The sequence below is a fragment of the Anabas testudineus genome, chromosome 15 (assembly GCF_900324465.2).
Source record: "Anabas testudineus chromosome 15, fAnaTes1.2, whole genome shotgun sequence".
Classification (NCBI taxonomy): Eukaryota; Metazoa; Chordata; class Actinopteri; order Anabantiformes; family Anabantidae; genus Anabas; species Anabas testudineus.
In genome coordinates, this window is record NC_046624.1 from 3,092,247 (window position 1) to 3,110,617 (window position 18,371).

General features: G+C 40.7%; 1 protein-coding gene across 1 annotated transcript; it reads right to left on the reverse strand.

Moving 5' to 3' along the window:
• Window positions 1-2,403: 2,403 nt before the first annotated feature.
• rel (v-rel avian reticuloendotheliosis viral oncogene homolog) lies at window positions 2,404-16,718 on the reverse strand. Its single transcript, XM_026354638.1, has 11 exons — window positions 16,629-16,718; window positions 16,141-16,179; window positions 14,506-14,645; window positions 14,243-14,391; window positions 13,403-13,494; window positions 6,459-6,599; window positions 5,546-5,650; window positions 5,132-5,350; window positions 4,939-5,004; window positions 4,785-4,850; window positions 2,404-4,671 (listed from the first exon to the last, which is right to left on the reverse strand). The coding sequence occupies exons 1-11, from the start codon at window positions 16,633-16,635 to the stop codon at window positions 3,773-3,775; spliced, it is 1,923 nt and encodes a 640-aa protein (XP_026210423.1). The 5' UTR covers window positions 16,636-16,718; the 3' UTR covers window positions 2,404-3,772.
• Window positions 16,719-18,371: the final 1,653 nt, after the last annotated feature.

The window sequence follows — 18,371 nt, forward strand, 5'->3', positions numbered from 1 at the left end:
AGATGGCTAGTGTTGTACGCAAACAACAAGAGATGACAGTAACATTTCCATGCTAGATTTTATCTGATACTCATGTAAGAAATAACCATGCAATGACATATTTTGAATATTTGAATATTGTCTGTTTTTTGTTGCAAACATTGGGAAATCTATACAAATATGAGTTGTTGAGAGTTGACTTATAACACCACATTTAATCGGAGGATTTAAAAAGCCATCTCTGCACAACTGCTAGGCCGATATCTGCAAAAGATATGAATACTCATCCTTGAAACTACCCTTAGTAATAAACCTTGTAGATGAGCTGCTACAAGGCAAAGTTATCATTATCTCTTCTTGATGTCATTAATTACCTCTAAAAATCTATAATTTAAATGTAGAGAAAAAAAGATTTGGTAATTTAATTTGGCAGGCTATAGACCATAATAAATGATACAATATTTAATGAATTTGCTTGGTTTGCTAATGCTGCTCTGAATGATTACAAAATGAGCAGGCCAGTTGGTAACAGGTGAATCATGACTGAGTATCAAAGAAGCAGCTACTAAAGCCTCTCTACTTGCAAGCAAAGGAAGAAGAATATTTCTCAATAAAAGATTGCAAAAATTATAGGTCTTTCACCATCTACAGTACAAAATATTGTGAAAATTCAGGAACTTCAGGGAAATCTGGAAACTGTTGAATGTGCGCGACCAGGTGGCATTGCATGAGAAACACCATGCTAACTTAATGAGTATATCCACATGGTCTTGGTCATACTTTGGAAAATCCTTAACACAGTCTACTGCTGCATCTAGAAATGTAACCATGAAACTCTATTATGTAAAAAGGAAGTCATACATCAACTCTGTGCAGAAACACTGCTGAGTTATTTGGGGTCATGTCGGATGAACCAGCGGAAGAAGCCTATGTCGCATGAAAATCAAATGCTGGGTTCTCCATATCAAAGACAAAAAGGAACATCCAGATTGTTATAAGCAAAAGGTGCAATGTGATATGATGATAACCATGTGGATCAGTGCCCACAACATGGGTAGTTTGCAAATGTGTGAAGGTACCATTGTAACAGAGGTGTATATAGGGATTTTAGTAAGACTGCTATGCTGCCATCAATGTCTTTTTCCAGGAAGTCAGGAAATATTTCAGCAGGAAAATGCCAGACCTCATCTTGCACATGGTACCACAGCTTGGGTTCAAGGCCACACAGTTTGTGTCCACATCTGCCTCCTGTAGAGAACAATTGCCGACCTTTGAACAGCTGAAGACTTGTATCCAGCAGTAATGGGCAAATAATAATAATGGTGATGCAACACAGAGACACGTGTGTTGCCGCATTAAACTCTAATTTGCTGATATTTGCAAAATACAAGTAAATACTACTACCTTATTACAGATACTGCATAAAGGAGGTGTCAATCTACTCATCCAACTCTGGGTAAGAAGCAAACGACAGTGTTTGACTGATGGTTAAATTGGTTGCCCTAGCATAGAAAAGCAACACTCATTTGTGATACAGGCTAAATATTTAAACCACCAGTATTTTTACTTGGACATGAAAGTACCAGGTTTCATTTGCTAAAGCCAGTTTTCATTTTCCTCACTACCCACATTTCAACTTGAGTCTAGCTTTGTTAGGAAATTTGCTGTTGTTTTATTTGACTGAATTTAGACGAGGAAGATAATGTTTTGACTTTGACCAAAACATGACGATAAGTAATGTGATCATGGACGCAGTGTAAGTCAAACTGAAACTACAAAGGCATGTTGCTTAATCTGCTCACCACTTGGCTAAGGACACATAAAGAAACTAAATACAACTGATATTAGTCACTTTAAAGTATAGCTAGGAAAATTAAAGACAAACATAAGCTAAAAGTGAACCTTTACAAAGTCTAAATACTTCATATCATGACCATGGAAAAATGGTTTCTGATTGTCTGGTAGTCAGTTTAACCATATGGAAAAGACACTTACGTTAAATGTCAGATAACAGTAGCAGCACTGATCATCTACAGCATTACAGGTGAAACTAGGTTCAGTGGTAATGGAGTAATGGTAATAAAAAAACCATTACCAGGGCAAGATTTCAATTTAAATGTGCTACAATAACTTATTTAAAACCACACAGTAGACAGATGTGAAGTATAGGTGAGTTGACACTTTTAGAAATAGTTTGATTCAAGACATCTTGATGTTATATTTATAAATACACTTCATCTACTGTATGTGGCAATCTATATTATGGTCGTATGTAATATTACACTCACACTTGTCCTTCTTCTGGTCTATTTTTTTTTAACTTTCCTTGTTCAGCATTATCACGTTCACAAATTTATATTTGCCTGTTGTAGCAATTAAAACAGTGTAAGAATACAAAATCAAATTATTAAAAGTGACAAAAGATGTGGAAAACGGACATCCTTTATTAAGAAATGATCCTGTAAAAAACAAATAAAAGTCTTATTATCACAAGTATTAATCAAAAGATTTACTTTCATTAAAACAATAAAGCATAATAATAAAACATGTTAGGCTGAGTTCAGGCTAGAGGTGTCAAAGTTGCCTAGTTGGCTCCTGGCAGAAGCCAGTGACTCCCCATCTTCAACCATATGTCCCACCAAATTTCTCTTGAGCGAGGCACTAACTTTGTTTAAGCACATTATAAAAATGAATAAAATGATAACAACAACAATAACAAAAATCTTTGTCTATAAAACAGCTGGTAGAAATGTTCTGAGAACTCTGGATAGAACATGTGATCACCGGTATGACATAGTCATTACAAAGGAAAGACACAACTGAGTGAGCTTCCTCCCACTTCCTCAATGGAAATTTCAGTACCTCGCCAGTCCTTGAGTGTTTCAGCTAGGCTGCTTTCACTCTCAACTATGGCTAACGTGTATGTACAGAGTGCAATTAATAGCAAATACTCTGTTAAAAAATCATTAAACAGTGACACACCATAAGTGACAAGTAGAACATGTTACAAACAAATATAAACCCATGATTATAGGCTGTTGCACTGTACTTTTAAAATCCATTTACCTCTGCTTTATTTAAGATCAAACACCCAACAAAACATTCATTACTGTACAGCATGTTGACAGTGAATTCAGCTTCACCTGAGAAAGACAAAGAAAGAAAGTAGTACATTCACTTCTTCGGAAATCTAACTGTGGCTTTAAACCATCGCCACTGTTGTTTGATGACATCATCATCCTCATTATAAGTTAAGGCAGGTTTCACATACAGGTCTCAACCTTGCCTTGAGGACTGTTGAACCCATTATGAGCTCAGTTCTATTAACTACATTAGAACAATAATGCACCATTGCATATTTAAAAACCACCACATTTTGTAGGTCACTGGTACAGCTAGAACCTGTGTACAATGGTAAAATAGTACTTAATAAAACTTAAACATTATGGACTTGCATGGCCTATGTGATGTTTAAATTTAGTCAAGAAACCAAATTTGTTATAATTTAGTTTTCAAATTAGATTTGAATTGAATCAAATGTAGGAAGAATTCTTGATAATGTTAAGATGGAACTAGAGAGTCCTCAGCTATACCACAACGAAACCATCCAGTTGGCTCTCAATTGGCTCTCAATAAATTTGGTCACTGGTGTAATAACCCAAGCAAAAGACCACTGAGCCTCATCAGGTCAGGATGGGTGAAGCAAAACTCTGGCTTTGTAAGACTATACAAGACCAATGCCCTCCTTGGCGTTGCTTTTGTTTATTTCTTGATGCCAAAAGTGTTGCCCCATTTATTCGCTTTGCCGAGATGCTTTGATCCAGTCAGTCACTGTTGAAAAGTGGGGTTCTGAGCTTATGCCGTTGTTTGAGTATGGATGCTGCAGATTTTTAAGAGACTGGCCGTCTTGTCTCATGGGATCCATGTTGGTACCATTGCTCATAGGACGAGGAAGTAAGTTGGTGTAAGTATTTCCTTGACTCTCCCTTGGGGACGGCATGAGAGAAGCGCGGGTCTCTTGCCCCACTGTCATCTGGGGTTCCTGCTTCAGCTGGAAACTAGTCTGAGAGCCTCCTCCCATAAGGTTCTTCAGAAAATCATCCCCTTCTATTCCTTCAAGGAAGGGGTAAGAGCCCAACCCATGTGACCCCCCTCCACCTCCAGGTACTGACCCATTAAAGGTGTTCTGGGATGCACCGAGGGTATTGAAATTAGGCCACATAGTCTGAAGACCCTGATTCTGGTTGCCTAGATGGTTCTGGGCCCGGGTCTCAGAGGTTAGCTCATCTCTTTGGTGCTGCAGGTGGAAGAGAGGCTGGGAATCTGACTGGTTTATTGCAGTGGCCTGGGTGTCCAAGCACTGCAAGTCCCCCATGGAGAGCTGAGGGAGGGAGTTATTCTCACAGCTGTTTTGCTCCAACCTTTGGGGGTAACCAGATCCACGGTTTGGCTGCTGTTGTCTGTTGCTACTAGAACGCTGTAGATTGCTCATAGCACCAGACTGGTTTATGGTGACAGTGTCCATTGAGATTGCTGGGTTGGGATTTGCCCACTGATGGCCCATTTGTAAATTAGGAACCTGTGATGGCATCATTATGTTCTGAGTGCTTGGTTGGTAGGACTGGTTGAATACAGTAGATTGCTGATGCATCGTAGGTGTGGCCTGTTGCCTCTGGTACATGTTGCCGAAGTCTGGAAAACATAGTGACTTTTAGTGTCATGGCTGAGCTTTATTATCCTAATATGAATAGAAATGTTTTAATTGCCTGAATCATTGATTTTTGAGGGAAAATCCATTAAGTTACCTTTTCGCATGTGACTCTGTGACACTGCCTTGGCCCTGTTCATAGCTAGACCAGCAAAATGACCACCTAAAAAAGATAAGAGACAGTATGTTTGCTGACATGCAACATCCTTATACACGTGAAAATCTTTTTAGATGAGTAACACATCTCTTACTTGACAATCCAGACATCTTCATCAAGTTCTCTCTTCTGCGCTTCTTCTCATTGTAGCCATAAGGATCTAGAGAAAACACAAAATGGTCACATGTCATCTAACTGAGAACTAGTCCCCATGTCTTGGAACACTGCATAGAAAAATTATATTGATTGAAATACAGATTCAATAGGGTTCTGTCATCACTGCTCACCTTTGTCGTCGGGCAGATATCTGAAATCCATCGGCTCACTCACTTCCTGATCGGAAGGCCGCCGCAACTGCATGTGCACAGTGACCGACTCTGTTATAGAGGTGTTATAGTACTGCGGGGTCTTGAAGACAATGGCCACTTGGCGATGAACATCGGCTTGGGAGAAGGAGCCTTTGGCCTCCCAGCCGTCTGAGGAGAAGAATCGTACCTCGATGTCATCTGAAGGAAAGAGGGATGAAGGGATGACAGGAATGGAAAACTGAATGAACTGGGATGGACATTGTGAGTATAAAATGCAAAATGGATTGAATGAAGGTAAAAGAAGAGAAAACAGTGGAAAAATATGTAATATACTGCAAATGTGTATAATTAAAAAATGTTGATCAATTCTTTATTTATATGTTGATTACGTACCTTTCTGAACTTTGTCACAAAGTAGGAAAACCTCATCCCCTCCCTTAACACTGCCACTATTCCTGTTGACTCGGCAGATCCTCAGCTCGGCTGTGTTTGGGGCCCCTGATGATGAAGACAAGAAAGTTGAAAACATGCACATGCAACCAGTCAATAGATCCAACAAATAAGAAAAAAGTCAGATGGAATACTACACATACAACACAGATTTGCCCAAGGATAATGATGTCAGAAATTGTCTTTACTTGATCTGCTGGTGCACCACTGTACCGAAAAAAACTGCTTTTGTGACTCAGTGTAGCTAAGCATTATCTGCCTCCATTTAGAAAACAAAAAGCAGAGCCAGTTTACAGTTGAAGCCACACCATGTTGAGTCACATGTCACATGTCTGCTGTCAGAAGAGGAAGTGCTCCATGGTAACAGTGTTGTTTGAGGGTTAGTGTGTATAAAGCACTTCCCTTTTCTCAATGTGTGTGAGGAACACTGAGCTACTTCAGTAAGTGCAAAACATCAGACTGGACACATAAAAGCAGGTCTTGCAACAAACACTGACGTGAAAGCTGCGGCTGCAGGTACATGCTGTATGAGCTGTACGTGCAAACCCAGCCACTTGTGAAATGTCTCAACTGTTGCATAGCGCTGTTATGGCTTCATTTTTGTTAGGAGGACATTCATAAAAATCCATCTAATGGTATGAAATGACCTGAATATTAACACAAAAATATTTGTCTATTTAATGATGCGTTACCATCAGCTCTGTTAGGTGTGCCCCAAGGTGGCCACGCCTATCATCAGGTAGCCTGGATTCCCGTAAGTCACCCGTAACTGTTCAATAGTTTTATTATGTTCTCATCACTTGTAATTGCCTAACATTGACGTCAGCATGAACACAGACAGAGCTCAGCCACTTACTGTTGTCATAGATGGGGTTGGTGACAATAGGGCTGAGTGCTCGGGTGTACTGGCCGTTCTCGTCCTGCAGGAGAACCTGGATGCACAGGCGGACCACATTGAGGTCATACTCCTCCGTCTGCAGCAGCTGCTCACGTGGCACTGAGCACACAAACATGTCAATGTTAAATTGCAGTTAGGATATGTGAGTGAGAAAAAAAAACACACACACAATTTTTACTTTTAAAGGACCAGCTCACACAAAACATCAACAACTTGAGCCTAGTGAGCTCTGATAATGTTATATATAGTTATGTTCTTAGGTTCCTTTACTTTAAAGACACTATATAAATACTGAAGTACACTGAAACAGTCCCCCAAAAATGTGTTATTTAATTATAACAATGTTAGTATCATCAGCAAAATCATTATTTGATCATTAACGAGCAGCAGCATATTCAAGTTGTTGGTCAAGGTGGCACTAATTTCATGCTGTCATGTCTTGTGTTTTACAGGTAAAACTGTATGTTGGCAGACAGATGAGCTGGTCTAAATATTTCAGAAATTGCTGATCTAACCAGCACCTAACCATCTCTAGGGTTTACAGAGAATGGTCTGAAAAGGAGAAAAGATCTAGTGAGAGGCAGTTCTCTGGGGAAAATGCCTTGTTGCTGCCAGAAGGCAGAGGAGAGTGGTTGGACTGCAATAGTAACTCAAAAAAAGAAAACTAGTACAACCAAGGCGTGCAGAAGAGCATCTATGAATGCACAACACAGCAAACCTTGAAGCCCACAGCAATGAGTTCTAGGCTACAGCGATGAAAGACAAAATTAGGTGCTGTTCCTGTCAGTTGAGAACACGATACTGAGGCGTATTCACATGAGCTCACTAAAATTGGATATTAAAGTATTCATTATTATTATTATAGACTGAAATAACATTATCTGGGCTGATGAGTGCAACACAACTACAACAAATTTGTCATAAACAACATGAAAGCATGAATCCATCCTGCCTTCTATCATCAGTTGTTGTGATGGTGTAGAGATATTTTCTTGGGACACTTTGGACACCTTAGGACCAACTGAGAGTGAGCAAAATCCCACAGCCTGCTGAGCATTGTTGCTATCCATCCCCCTTCATTTACAGCGTACCCATCTTCTGATGCTTACTTCTTATCACAAAGCTAAAATCATCTCACACTGGTTTGTTAAACATGACAATAAGCTCACTGTACTGAAATGGCCTCCACACACCAGATCTGCATCCAATGGAGCACCTAGAACACCTTTGGAATGTGGTGGAACAGGATATTTGCATCATGGATGTCAAGCCGGCAAATCTGCACTAACTATGTGATGACTATCATGTTAATATGGACTAAAAGGAGTTTCCAGCACCTGGCAAAAGTAGGTCCTACCCAGATCTAGCAAGACGTACGCAACAATAATGAGTGTAAACAGATATTTAAATACTGCAGATACATTTATATAATGTTCACATGCTTTTGACACTTCATCTGTAGGCTGAAGAGTCCCCAAAGCCTCAACTTTGAATAAACATAAACACGTCACAGATAAGCTTTTTCTAGAGTCCCCCACTCACTCACACACTAACACACACACACACACAACATACATATATGCACACGTCACACATGCCGCCCTCAGAGGCAACAGACAAACACACTCTTTGCAGGGAGAGATTTTACTGAGAGACGCCCACACACCGACACACACACACCAGGCTTTCACATCTGCCCACTTTCTCTTCCTCCACCTCTCAATTTCTATCTATCGTGCTCAGGCTGAGGCCATCCCCGCCCACAACCTGTCGCTGCGGTGACGCTCTGCGACGTCACCTCAGGATGGAAACAAGTGTGCGTTAGTGTCTGTGTGTCTGTGCACATCACAGAGGTAAAAAATGAGACTCCCTGCATGAGTGACCAAGACGGCTCCTGACGTGTGTGAAAGTGATGGGACGTGTTTTAAACGTCTAACTTTCGAACAAATAGCAACGGCATTTCAAAATAATATAATTAGAATTTGGTTTTTAACTGCTGCAAACATACTCAATGGTAATATGTGGATGTTTGTGGCAGAAACACTTCTAACTCTTCTGCATTTCCAGTTTCTGATTGACTGAACGCATCTGGTCAATTAGAAAACAAGCAGGACAGTGACCTGCAAAGAGCGGGGTTAGTCGCCTCTGGATTCAACAAAAAACCTCAGTGCAATAACACACCAGATGAGGGAAACTCCTCAATCTCAATATGTCACTGGACATGATCAGCGCAGACAGCTGGCTAGGTATTTTTTCAGCTCTGTCCCTGCACGCACTGCTGGCACCAGTCATTATTCTCCTCGCAGCTCGATTCCAAGTGAAGTCACAGGTCATAAGTGCATTTGCGAGTGTAGTTCGCTTAGTCCGGAGTCGTCAGATTTGCGAGTTGTCAGCGTGACTGGGGTCTGTAGCTGCAGAATTAAGAAGCAGAGCAGCTACTAACATGTCTCTCCAAACATTATATATGCTACTCGAGCATTTTTGCTGACAAATGATACAGTGCACTAGACCAAAGTTGTCTGGAGCTGACATGAAGCTTCAGGTGTTGTTAACAAGCTCTATTAGATATCAGATCCAGCCAAAATATGTCTGGCTTTAACTATTATTACAATGTTATATTAGATGGCATATAGTGAAGTATACAGGATTTGTTTTAGAGAGTTAGATAAGAGGATCAACATCACTCTCATATGTTGATGTTAAATATGAAGCTTAGCTTAGCTGAAGATCTGGAAACAGGAGGAAACAGTGTAGCTCGATAATAAAGGCAACCAAATGTGTCTACAATTCGAAACGTGTCTAAATTGTTCAGTTTGTAAAAACAACAGTTTGTAAAAATAACAGCAAGACATGTTTTTGTTAACTTTAAAAAGAGCGTTTTCTACTATAGCCATAGCTTCACATTTATAAATTGATTCAGTGTTCTTGCCTAACTCCCAGCCAGGATATGAAAAAGCATATTTCATCAAAAATGTATTCTCTGCTGACTACACTGATTTTGAATTGCACTGTGGATTCAAAATATTATCCCTGACTCATGAAAATAATAATCATTTCATAACACTATATAGCATGCAGTGAGTATGTATGCTCACTGAGCAGAGGACTATTAGTGGCTTCAACAGTGGCAATAACAACAATGAATCCATGTGTAAATTGAACTATTAATTTCCTGGGTTAAATGTACAACTCAAGTGTTGCAGCTGCATTGATCTCTGCTCTATTTCTAATTTCTGTTTGGTCATCAGGTTTATGCTCTGTAGGAGGCAGAGACAGACACACAGTGGAGAAACTGAAGGAGGGAGAGATGAAGACTTGCTTATATACGAAAGCGGAACTGCTATAGCAAATATTGATGGAACATACTATGTTGGTCTGTATGCGTGAGTGTTTGTAGAGTCTGTTGATTAAATGAGGCAGATGCTGGACAGGTGCAGGAAAGTGGGTTGTAGGTAAAATAAGTGCGGTGGAAAGAAACCGTGCCCAGAGTCATTAGGCATCATGGCTGCATGAAGCTGAACCTGCAGGGAGGGAGGGCGGGAGCCAGGTCATTGGCTTTGGTAGTGACGGGACAGAGGTGGCGGGGGTCTCGAGATGAGTGGGAGGAAAAGTGCGGGGTAAGTGGTTAGTGTGAATGTAGGAGCACGCTGTGAGAGTGAGAAAGAAGGGGAGTTAGGTGCCAAGCCTCACCACAAAGAGTGTCTCCACTGCATGACTCACAGTGTCATCAGCTCTCATGACACACAATGTTCAATTTGTGTTTTACTGAGTCTGAGGCACTGACGCCAGAACCATATATAGTTATATGATGCATACATTCACCCTGCTATAGAACTACACAATATTTAACATTAACATTTTTGTTCCACGTAAACAGTGTTTCCTCTGAAATCTGCTTTATAGCACAAGAGTAGAAGATGAAAGGAAAACAAGTGTGTTAGTCCTCTTCAGTAAAGCAAAGACAAAGAGGAAGGACAAGTGGTGAAACACACAAAATATTCAGATTTATGGATTTGGATAATTACCAAACCAGTACCAACATTTCCCTACGTTCCTCTTCACCAAAATCTCAGCATTGACTTGCAACACAATAAGCCACAACTTCCAAATACAGAGTGTTGTATGAGTTTAAATATGGGTTAAAACAACAAAGTAATTCCCTCTGTTAGCCTTTCATTTTTAAATGAATAGTATTCACGGTTAGGCTACACAAGGACTAGGATCTTATGTGAATAGTGTGAAAGTATATAAGATCTACTGAGACATAATCACAACTTCGAAATGATTTTGGAACTTCAGCAAATTCTTACTGACCCTTATTTCAACCCATAGCTTTGCTTCTACTTATCTCATGATCGTGTTTAAAACAATTGCGATGAAATCTATCACTTTAATTATAGAAATCTAATTATAGACTGTTTCAGAGTTCCTGGAAAAAAAGAACTACCCCCCTATGTGAACTGAGTGAACATTTCCAGGTGCACCACCATAAAACTGAAATGTGCGGGAGTATTCAGACAGAAACATGTTACTATGTCACAGGCAGTATTCAGTTCTGTGTCATCACCAGTTCAGGTGAGGTCTACAGTGCAACAGTGACCTCATCAACTCTGTGATGTCCGTAGATGTCAATTGTTCTCCAATTGCTTGCACTAATACCGCTGATGTTGCACGAGGAGAGATCGAAAGGGTTTGTAAGTGTGCAAACTGTGGTTGTGCAAGTGTGTTAGGGCCGAGGTAAGGGGTGTTGGGGGTTGGTGGGGAAGCTGGTTTATCTCTCCCTGATGCAGGAAGCAGCTGAGTTTCACAGCAGAAGTGAGCTGAAGGGAGGGGAAGGTTAGAACCATGTGAAAGCAGCTGCCCATTACAGCATCTGTACAGAATATGTGATCAGTGTGTGCGGTTGTGCCGTGCATACCTGCACCCTGACCACTAACACCATCTTCACTGGACACAATCGTCTGAGTGTCGTACAGGTCTTGAATATCCATCGTCAGAGTGCTCAAACTGAACGCTGTACTTTAGTTACTTCATTTAGAAATCTCCTTGCTCTGCTCCTCTCAGTGTAACTCGACAGCTTCATCAGCTGAATATCAAAATATTCTAAATAAAACTGCCCATACATCTCAACAGTTAGTATTGTTGCTAGATTTTTAACTGCTGGATAATGGTGAGGCATCCTTATGGGAACAGCTCCTTCTGAACGAGTCATTTCTGGGATATCTAGTCACTCCCTATACTCCCTCTGAGATAAATATGCAGAAAACAATGGCCACTGGAATTGTGTGCTTCCATGTAAGCAAAGAATCTGGTGAAATTTCATCGACAAAATAAAAGAGTCTAAGAGGAGGCGTGTCTAAGCTAAGAAGAGGCGTGTCTAAGCCAACAAATATTCACTACGTGATCCCATAAACCACAGGAATCACACACTGTAATATCCATACTGGTAGCTGTAATGACATTTGTGTCTGATATGACTATTGCTGTTTCATGTGCTCCATTTCTAAGAACTTCCTCAGTCTGTTTTAGTTCTTTAATTCTAATGCTGATGCTTTCGAACAGCCTAGAGGACAGTTCAGTGTTTTTGTTAAGTCGCTCACCTGTCAGATTGTGTATCTGTGCACAGATACACAATAGCTGCTTACAAGTGACCGTGAAGTAGCAGCTATGAGTGCTTATGCAAAGTGAGAAAGTAAAAAGAGTAAATTCAAATCGTGGGGGCTCCGCTGAAGCCAGAAATGTGAATAATATAGTTATTTCAAAGCTGTTTCAATCACCACATTTGTCTCCTGCAATCCTGAAAACCCACGATAATACTGCACATCCTTCCCAATCTAATGACAGGATTTCCAACAAACACAGAACTGTACATGTTCGTATCAAACCTGCTCATAAACCTTCTGCTCCCTGCACACTTTTACAGACTGTGCCCTTCTCTTATTATCATCTTTGAGAGCTGGGGAACCCCCCTCTGTTCACCCTCCCCCTTTTTTTAATGAATCCTGCATTCCCAGCTCTCACGTGGCATCCTGCGCTCCGCTGAATTGAGCAACTGTGAGCAAGAATGGGGAAGTAGCTCGACGCCTGTTTGTACACGAGAACCGCCGTCTGTCTTCACCCCGAGGACCGCAGAATGAAAGCGCAGAGAGGAAATGGCACCGCTGTAGATAGCGCTGAGCTAAAAGAGCGGATTTCTGACTGCCTCGATGTTAGGAAAATCTTCTCAACCGTCTGAGAACTGGGTCAACAAGCATTTGAAAACAATTCTTTTGAAGTGTTTTGTACCTGAAGCGCCTGCAATAACAGCAAGCAGAAGTAAATGATAGCGGCAATTGTAGTAACAGCAGCAGAATTCAAATGAGTTATGTGGTTCTCTAAATGCAGTGGTGCTTCTATTTTATCTATATCTAATTACAATCTATATTAGTCAGATGTTTACGATTAGCTGGTCAAAATTACATTTAAGTTATATTTCCATTATTATACTTTCCAACAAAATCATTTAACAAGTAAGAGTCTTTTTTTAAGATGCTGATTTTTCAAAACAGCTGGACATTTTAGTTTTGCTTTTGTTTTTCTGTAATAACTGGAGTAAAGAATGCATTCGTTGGGGACTATTTTCATCTGGACTATAATACATCATTTATTTCTACTCGAGCTCACTCTAAGTCGGAGACATATAAGGATATGTATCACAAATTCTTATTTCATTGAATCACAAATCACTCTATTATTTTCTATCTTCCACACGACGCTGATGCAAAGACAACAGAAATGTCAATTGAGAATAGCTCATACATAAAAGAGGGGGGGCTACCTTTCTTTGGCATGGATGAAGAGGGTTAGACAGACCAGAAAAACCCATGAGGGAGAACAGAGTAATGTGGAGCATGTCGACTCACCGTTGAAGGGGTTGATGGCTCTGGTAATCCTCTGTACGATCGCCTCCTTCACCTCCCTTCTCCTCACGCACTGGATCCCCAGATTCTGAAAACTGAAAACATTCTAATAAGCAAAACACACGGGGCCCACACCTGAGTGACGTACCATCTAAACAAAAGGATGCTGTTGTGTATAAATTTGCGTGCAAAGGTCAAAGCGATGATGTAATTCCTGTCGCTTGTCTGGTTTGGCCAGTGAAGCACATTCAGGCAAATTTATCAAACGTTCATCAAACATTTACAAATGACATTCTGGTCGCATTTCATCCAAATGTATGGAAGCAATTCAACGTATGTACATAAATCTGGATTCACTACAAAAGTCCATGAGGGATTTGCAAATTATACACACACCAAAAGATCCTGACTCATTCACAGTCTCGCACACATGCTCGAGTACACACAGTTTTCTCTCTCTCTCAAGCACACAGTAAAAGGGTGATGTCAGTTGGGGAATTCCCATATTACCATCCACAGAACAGACATTGGTTTGACAAATATGCTTTGTGTGTGTGTGTGTGTTTGTGTGTGTATCTGTGTGTTTCCTCTGTATCTGAGAGGACACCGATTTACACTGGGCGCCTTCTGAAACTGCCAAGTGAAATACGAAATATTGTTAATAGAGAGCAAATTGATTACCTTGTGGTGTATACTCAAAAGAGAGAGTGTGTTTACTTATTTTGATGACAGCATGATGATTAAGACTGAGACTGACGGGATAATTGCTGCCGATGACGACAGTGAGAGTGAGGTTGCTGCAGAGTGTTTCTGGTTTGAGGGGTCTGTGGGAGGAGAACTCACGCGATCACTCTGCGGTCTGGACCGAACTCAGCCTCGTAGAATCCGTCCTTGCAGTCCTTCCCCACCAGGTCATGTGGATGTGGCCGGTACGGCTCGTTCTTCGTCACCAGGTAAACTCGCACCTTCCCTTTCCCGCAGTAATTCAGGATCTGGGGAGGAGGAGCAGCAGGTTGCTTTACCATACATATGTACAGTACGTTCACGGCCACGTATTAAGACCTGCATGCAGCCAATGTGCTCTGATGTCTTTGCATTTGACTGACCTGCAGGCTGGGGTAGGTCCTGTTGTTGTCGGAGCTCTTCTCGCCGGGGATGCTGCCGGCTGAGCGGCCCTCACACTTGTACCTGAAGCGCATTCCCCTCTGCTTCGGCTGCTCAAAGATCTGGATCGCCGGTTCGGCCACTGGAGAGCACATAAATTAAGAAAACAGTCAGTGAAGAAGTGCATGTCTGTAATGTTTGGATCACATCAGGTTTTGAGAAAGTAAATTCACTAACAGACCTACTTTCATCATCCACGACTCAGATAACTGGTTTAAAACGATTCGACTCAGAACAACAAATCAAATACTTCCTCCATAGTTTTACACATGGCTGCTAAACATATTTAAATAATTATTGCTCAATTTACTGCAATTACACTGGGTTAAACAGTCTGGGTGTTTCTTTTTTGTTTGTTTGCTTTTTAAGGCATTTGACTTTAGAAAGAAAAGGTGCAGATGATAAGACGGATGGCGGCTGAATTCCATTTAGCTGCTTCGTTTCAGGGTCCTGCTATTGCGCACACAGGCTCTCCATGACATTATCACGGCTTAACTGTAAGGTATGGAACCACTGTGAGTGGATTTAGTAACACTTGTGCTTTTCCTGCTATTAAGTCTAAATTACTGCTGTGAAAAAAGGCTCTGTAAATCTTTTTTTTTTTAACAAAATCATAAATGCCCTATTTTGACTTGGTATTTGCAGGAAATAGCAACTGATGATTGCTCTGTTCACACTGTGTCTTTATTTCCCCTTTTTGTTTTCTACACAAAGATGTGGCGCTGTTTAAATCTCTGCGCAATTAACTCTGTATTTGTGTGCGTAGCAGATTTTTGTTCTGCATTGTCTGGTTCAATAATCCAGTCGACCCTGATTCCGTAATTTGCATTTAGTTTAAACACATCGACATCTGCTGAAATGACACTATATGTATGCAACCTGTGTTTTAAGTAGCAAATCCTGCAATCACTGTTTGCAGTGAAAGCAGGCTTTGGCCGTTCTGCATCCAAATCAAGCCATCAAAGTTTTGTCAGTGCTACTTTTAATGTTTTGCATGAAGCTGAACCAGCCCCACATGATGCCAGTGTGACAGAGGAACTAAAGCCAATCCGGGAAGTGTGTCTGTTTTTGTCCTACAGTGTTTCCAGTGATTTAACAACACAAAAATGTGGTTATGTGGACATGACAGACGAGCGGCCAAAGTGAAGCGCGCGCACACAGATGCTATATATGCAAGTATGAAACAAGTCAAGTTACATTTCTGAAATATTTAAAAAAAACGTTGCCAATAAAAGGTGGCTTAGCTGTGTCCCGCCTTCCTCATTTTGCAGCAGACGCAGAATTGAAAGCTGATGTTGCTCACACACACAAACACACACACACACATATCCATTTATAACACAACATACAAACTCACTCACCACAAACTATAAAGATGATAGTTACAAGAAGCTCTGGTTATCACGTACACACACTCACACCACAGGTTTGAAAAAAAAAAAAAAAAAAACTAAACAAAAACAAAATGAGGAAGTGAAAAGCTACCAATACTGTGGGCTCTGTTTTTCCCACACACTGTATAAAGGTTGACTTGTAGAGACAGGCAGATCATTTTGACAGTATTAAAGTGCACTTACTTAGGTGTGGATCATCCCCTTGCATGGAGGACATAAGAACTGAGGAGGAAAAAATGTGACATATTGGAACAAATTACTCAAATCTATATGCAAATCTCATTCCAAACCGTGCTGGACAGCAGTGATACGTTGTGACAAAGTAATCACATTTCACTCAGACCGGTTGGTAGTGTTTTGTCAGCCCATTCACTTGTGCCGAAGCTGTCCTGTAATTACTGACACGACTGAAATCACACTGTCAATCATTGCAACAAGGAGGAAGTTTCACTGTTGTTAAACAGACTCCGTAAAAAGCATTTGACTGACTAAATACTGAAGTGCTGCTCTTATATAGTGATGACATTTTTTAATCTAATCTCCACTTGAGTCACGACCTGTTTTTAAACACAGGCCTGATTTTCAATAAAGGGGTTTAAAACCCTTCTGAAACCGGTCGCTCTACGTGATGCCACTGTTATTCTACAGTCAATAAAGGTGTTGCTACTCACCATCCATGATGCGCACACGCACTCTCGGTCGCACCGCAGCTCAGCGTCTCTCGGAGAAGAAGCAGTGTGGTGAGTGACGGCGAGCAGGAGGTGGTATTAGTGAGGAGCTGCTGCCGCGCGGGGATTTCCCCTCCGTCACGGCCCCGCCCCGCCCCCTTCGTCCGAACCCACCAATGACAGGCACGGGCAGGCGGTGACGTCACAGCAGCGACGCTAACTGCGCGTGTTTTTTTTTTTTTTTTTTTTCTTTTTCAAGCGGCGTCCGGGGAGTTTGCGTTTGAGAGACAGACGTGGAAACCGAGCCGCCGGATTCAAGAAACAATACACAGCCCGTAGGACAGCCACGAACAGCACAGCGTGCTCGAGTCAGACGCATAGGACCGAGATCGTGGGCCGTGAGAACGAACGCGAGCAAATAGAGGAGTCGCAGCGCGTCATGAGGCGCCCGCTGCCAGCACATGTGACCTGAAGCACGAACCACGAAGTTGAACTCCTGATGTCGACCAGGATAGAAAACAGTGACTTGGACATGCTGCTGTCATCTAACTGGTTTATGTCCAAATATTCAACAATTTAGGAAATACAGTTTAGGAAATAGTTATGTAAATAGTATTTTTTTTTTAGCTTAAATAATCTTAGTTTTTCTGCTACAGTTTATATCAGATTAATAGCAAAATTACTACAACTTAGTTGGAGCCAGTGAATACCTAGACGGTCTCTTTCTTAAAAAAAAGAAAGCTAAACAAAAATTAACATTTTAGAATATCTTCATAGGTTATTAACTAAGTTCACCGTGTTTCCAGTTAGCCGGTGCTATGCTAAGCTAACTGGCTTTTTTTGCTCCAAAACAAACTGCCACCCAACGGACTAAACTACATTTGTCTTTTTAATAAATAAGCATTTTGGGAAAGACACCATTTGTTTTTAAAAAAAGCAACAAACGTACAATTTTTTCTATCTGGATAGTTTCAGTTTTCATTAAATAGATTATTTTCCCCGTGACTTGGGTGTACTGGGAATTCACAAGAAGCACAAATTGGGTCTGGCTATTACCTGGTTTGTGTGAAATGAGATGGCAAACAGCAGCAGGTCATTACATGTGTAAACACAAACAGCATAGTGGCAGCGGTTATTAGAGGGCAGCTACACATAGTTTCATTACTGAAATCTCAATATACGGTCACAATGAAACTGGCTTTAATGAAACTGCACTCAAAGATTTTTTTTTTTTTATAATTTAAAGCTAATTCCTCATTTTCATATTAAAAGCTCATTCTTGATGCCATTGACAAAACAATCACAAAGTCTGTTGAGTAGCTGCTCTGGAGTTTCCTGTTGTATTCCTTAACTCAAGTGAAATCTGTCCTGTAGTAAACACAACAACTAATGTAATAATAAATGTAACAAAACACAGACACCAGAGTAGTCTTTAGGGGTTTAATGGGTGTACGGATTCATTTAAAGGAAGTGATAAACACATACAAAAATACCCTTTCAATACATTTTAGAAACAAACAACTAAATGACCTGTTTTGTTAAATGTTTCCAAAGAGCAAAACATGAGTTGTCCGAAACCAAGTGGTGCAGATTTTGTTCAAAAAGACCTACCTGCTATGAATGCTATTTAAAAAAAGATCACATGGTACAAATATGCAAATATAAATAAAGTGATAAGAAAACCCCCAAGAATTAATAATATGCCTTTTTGAAAAAAACTGTTCTCTGTACATTTAGTTGGGGAAA

Bases quoted from the DNA above. Each gene is read 5' to 3' on its own strand.
- rel (XM_026354638.1), bottom strand. The intron at 14,646-16,140 runs GTAAGTGCACTT...TGTGCTCTCCAG, and splicing joins AGGGGATGATCCACACCTAA to TGGCCGAACCGGCGATCCAG. The intron at 5,005-5,131 runs GTGAGCAGTGAT...TGTTTTCTCTAG, and splicing joins ATATCTGCCCGACGACAAAG to ATCCTTATGGCTACAATGAG.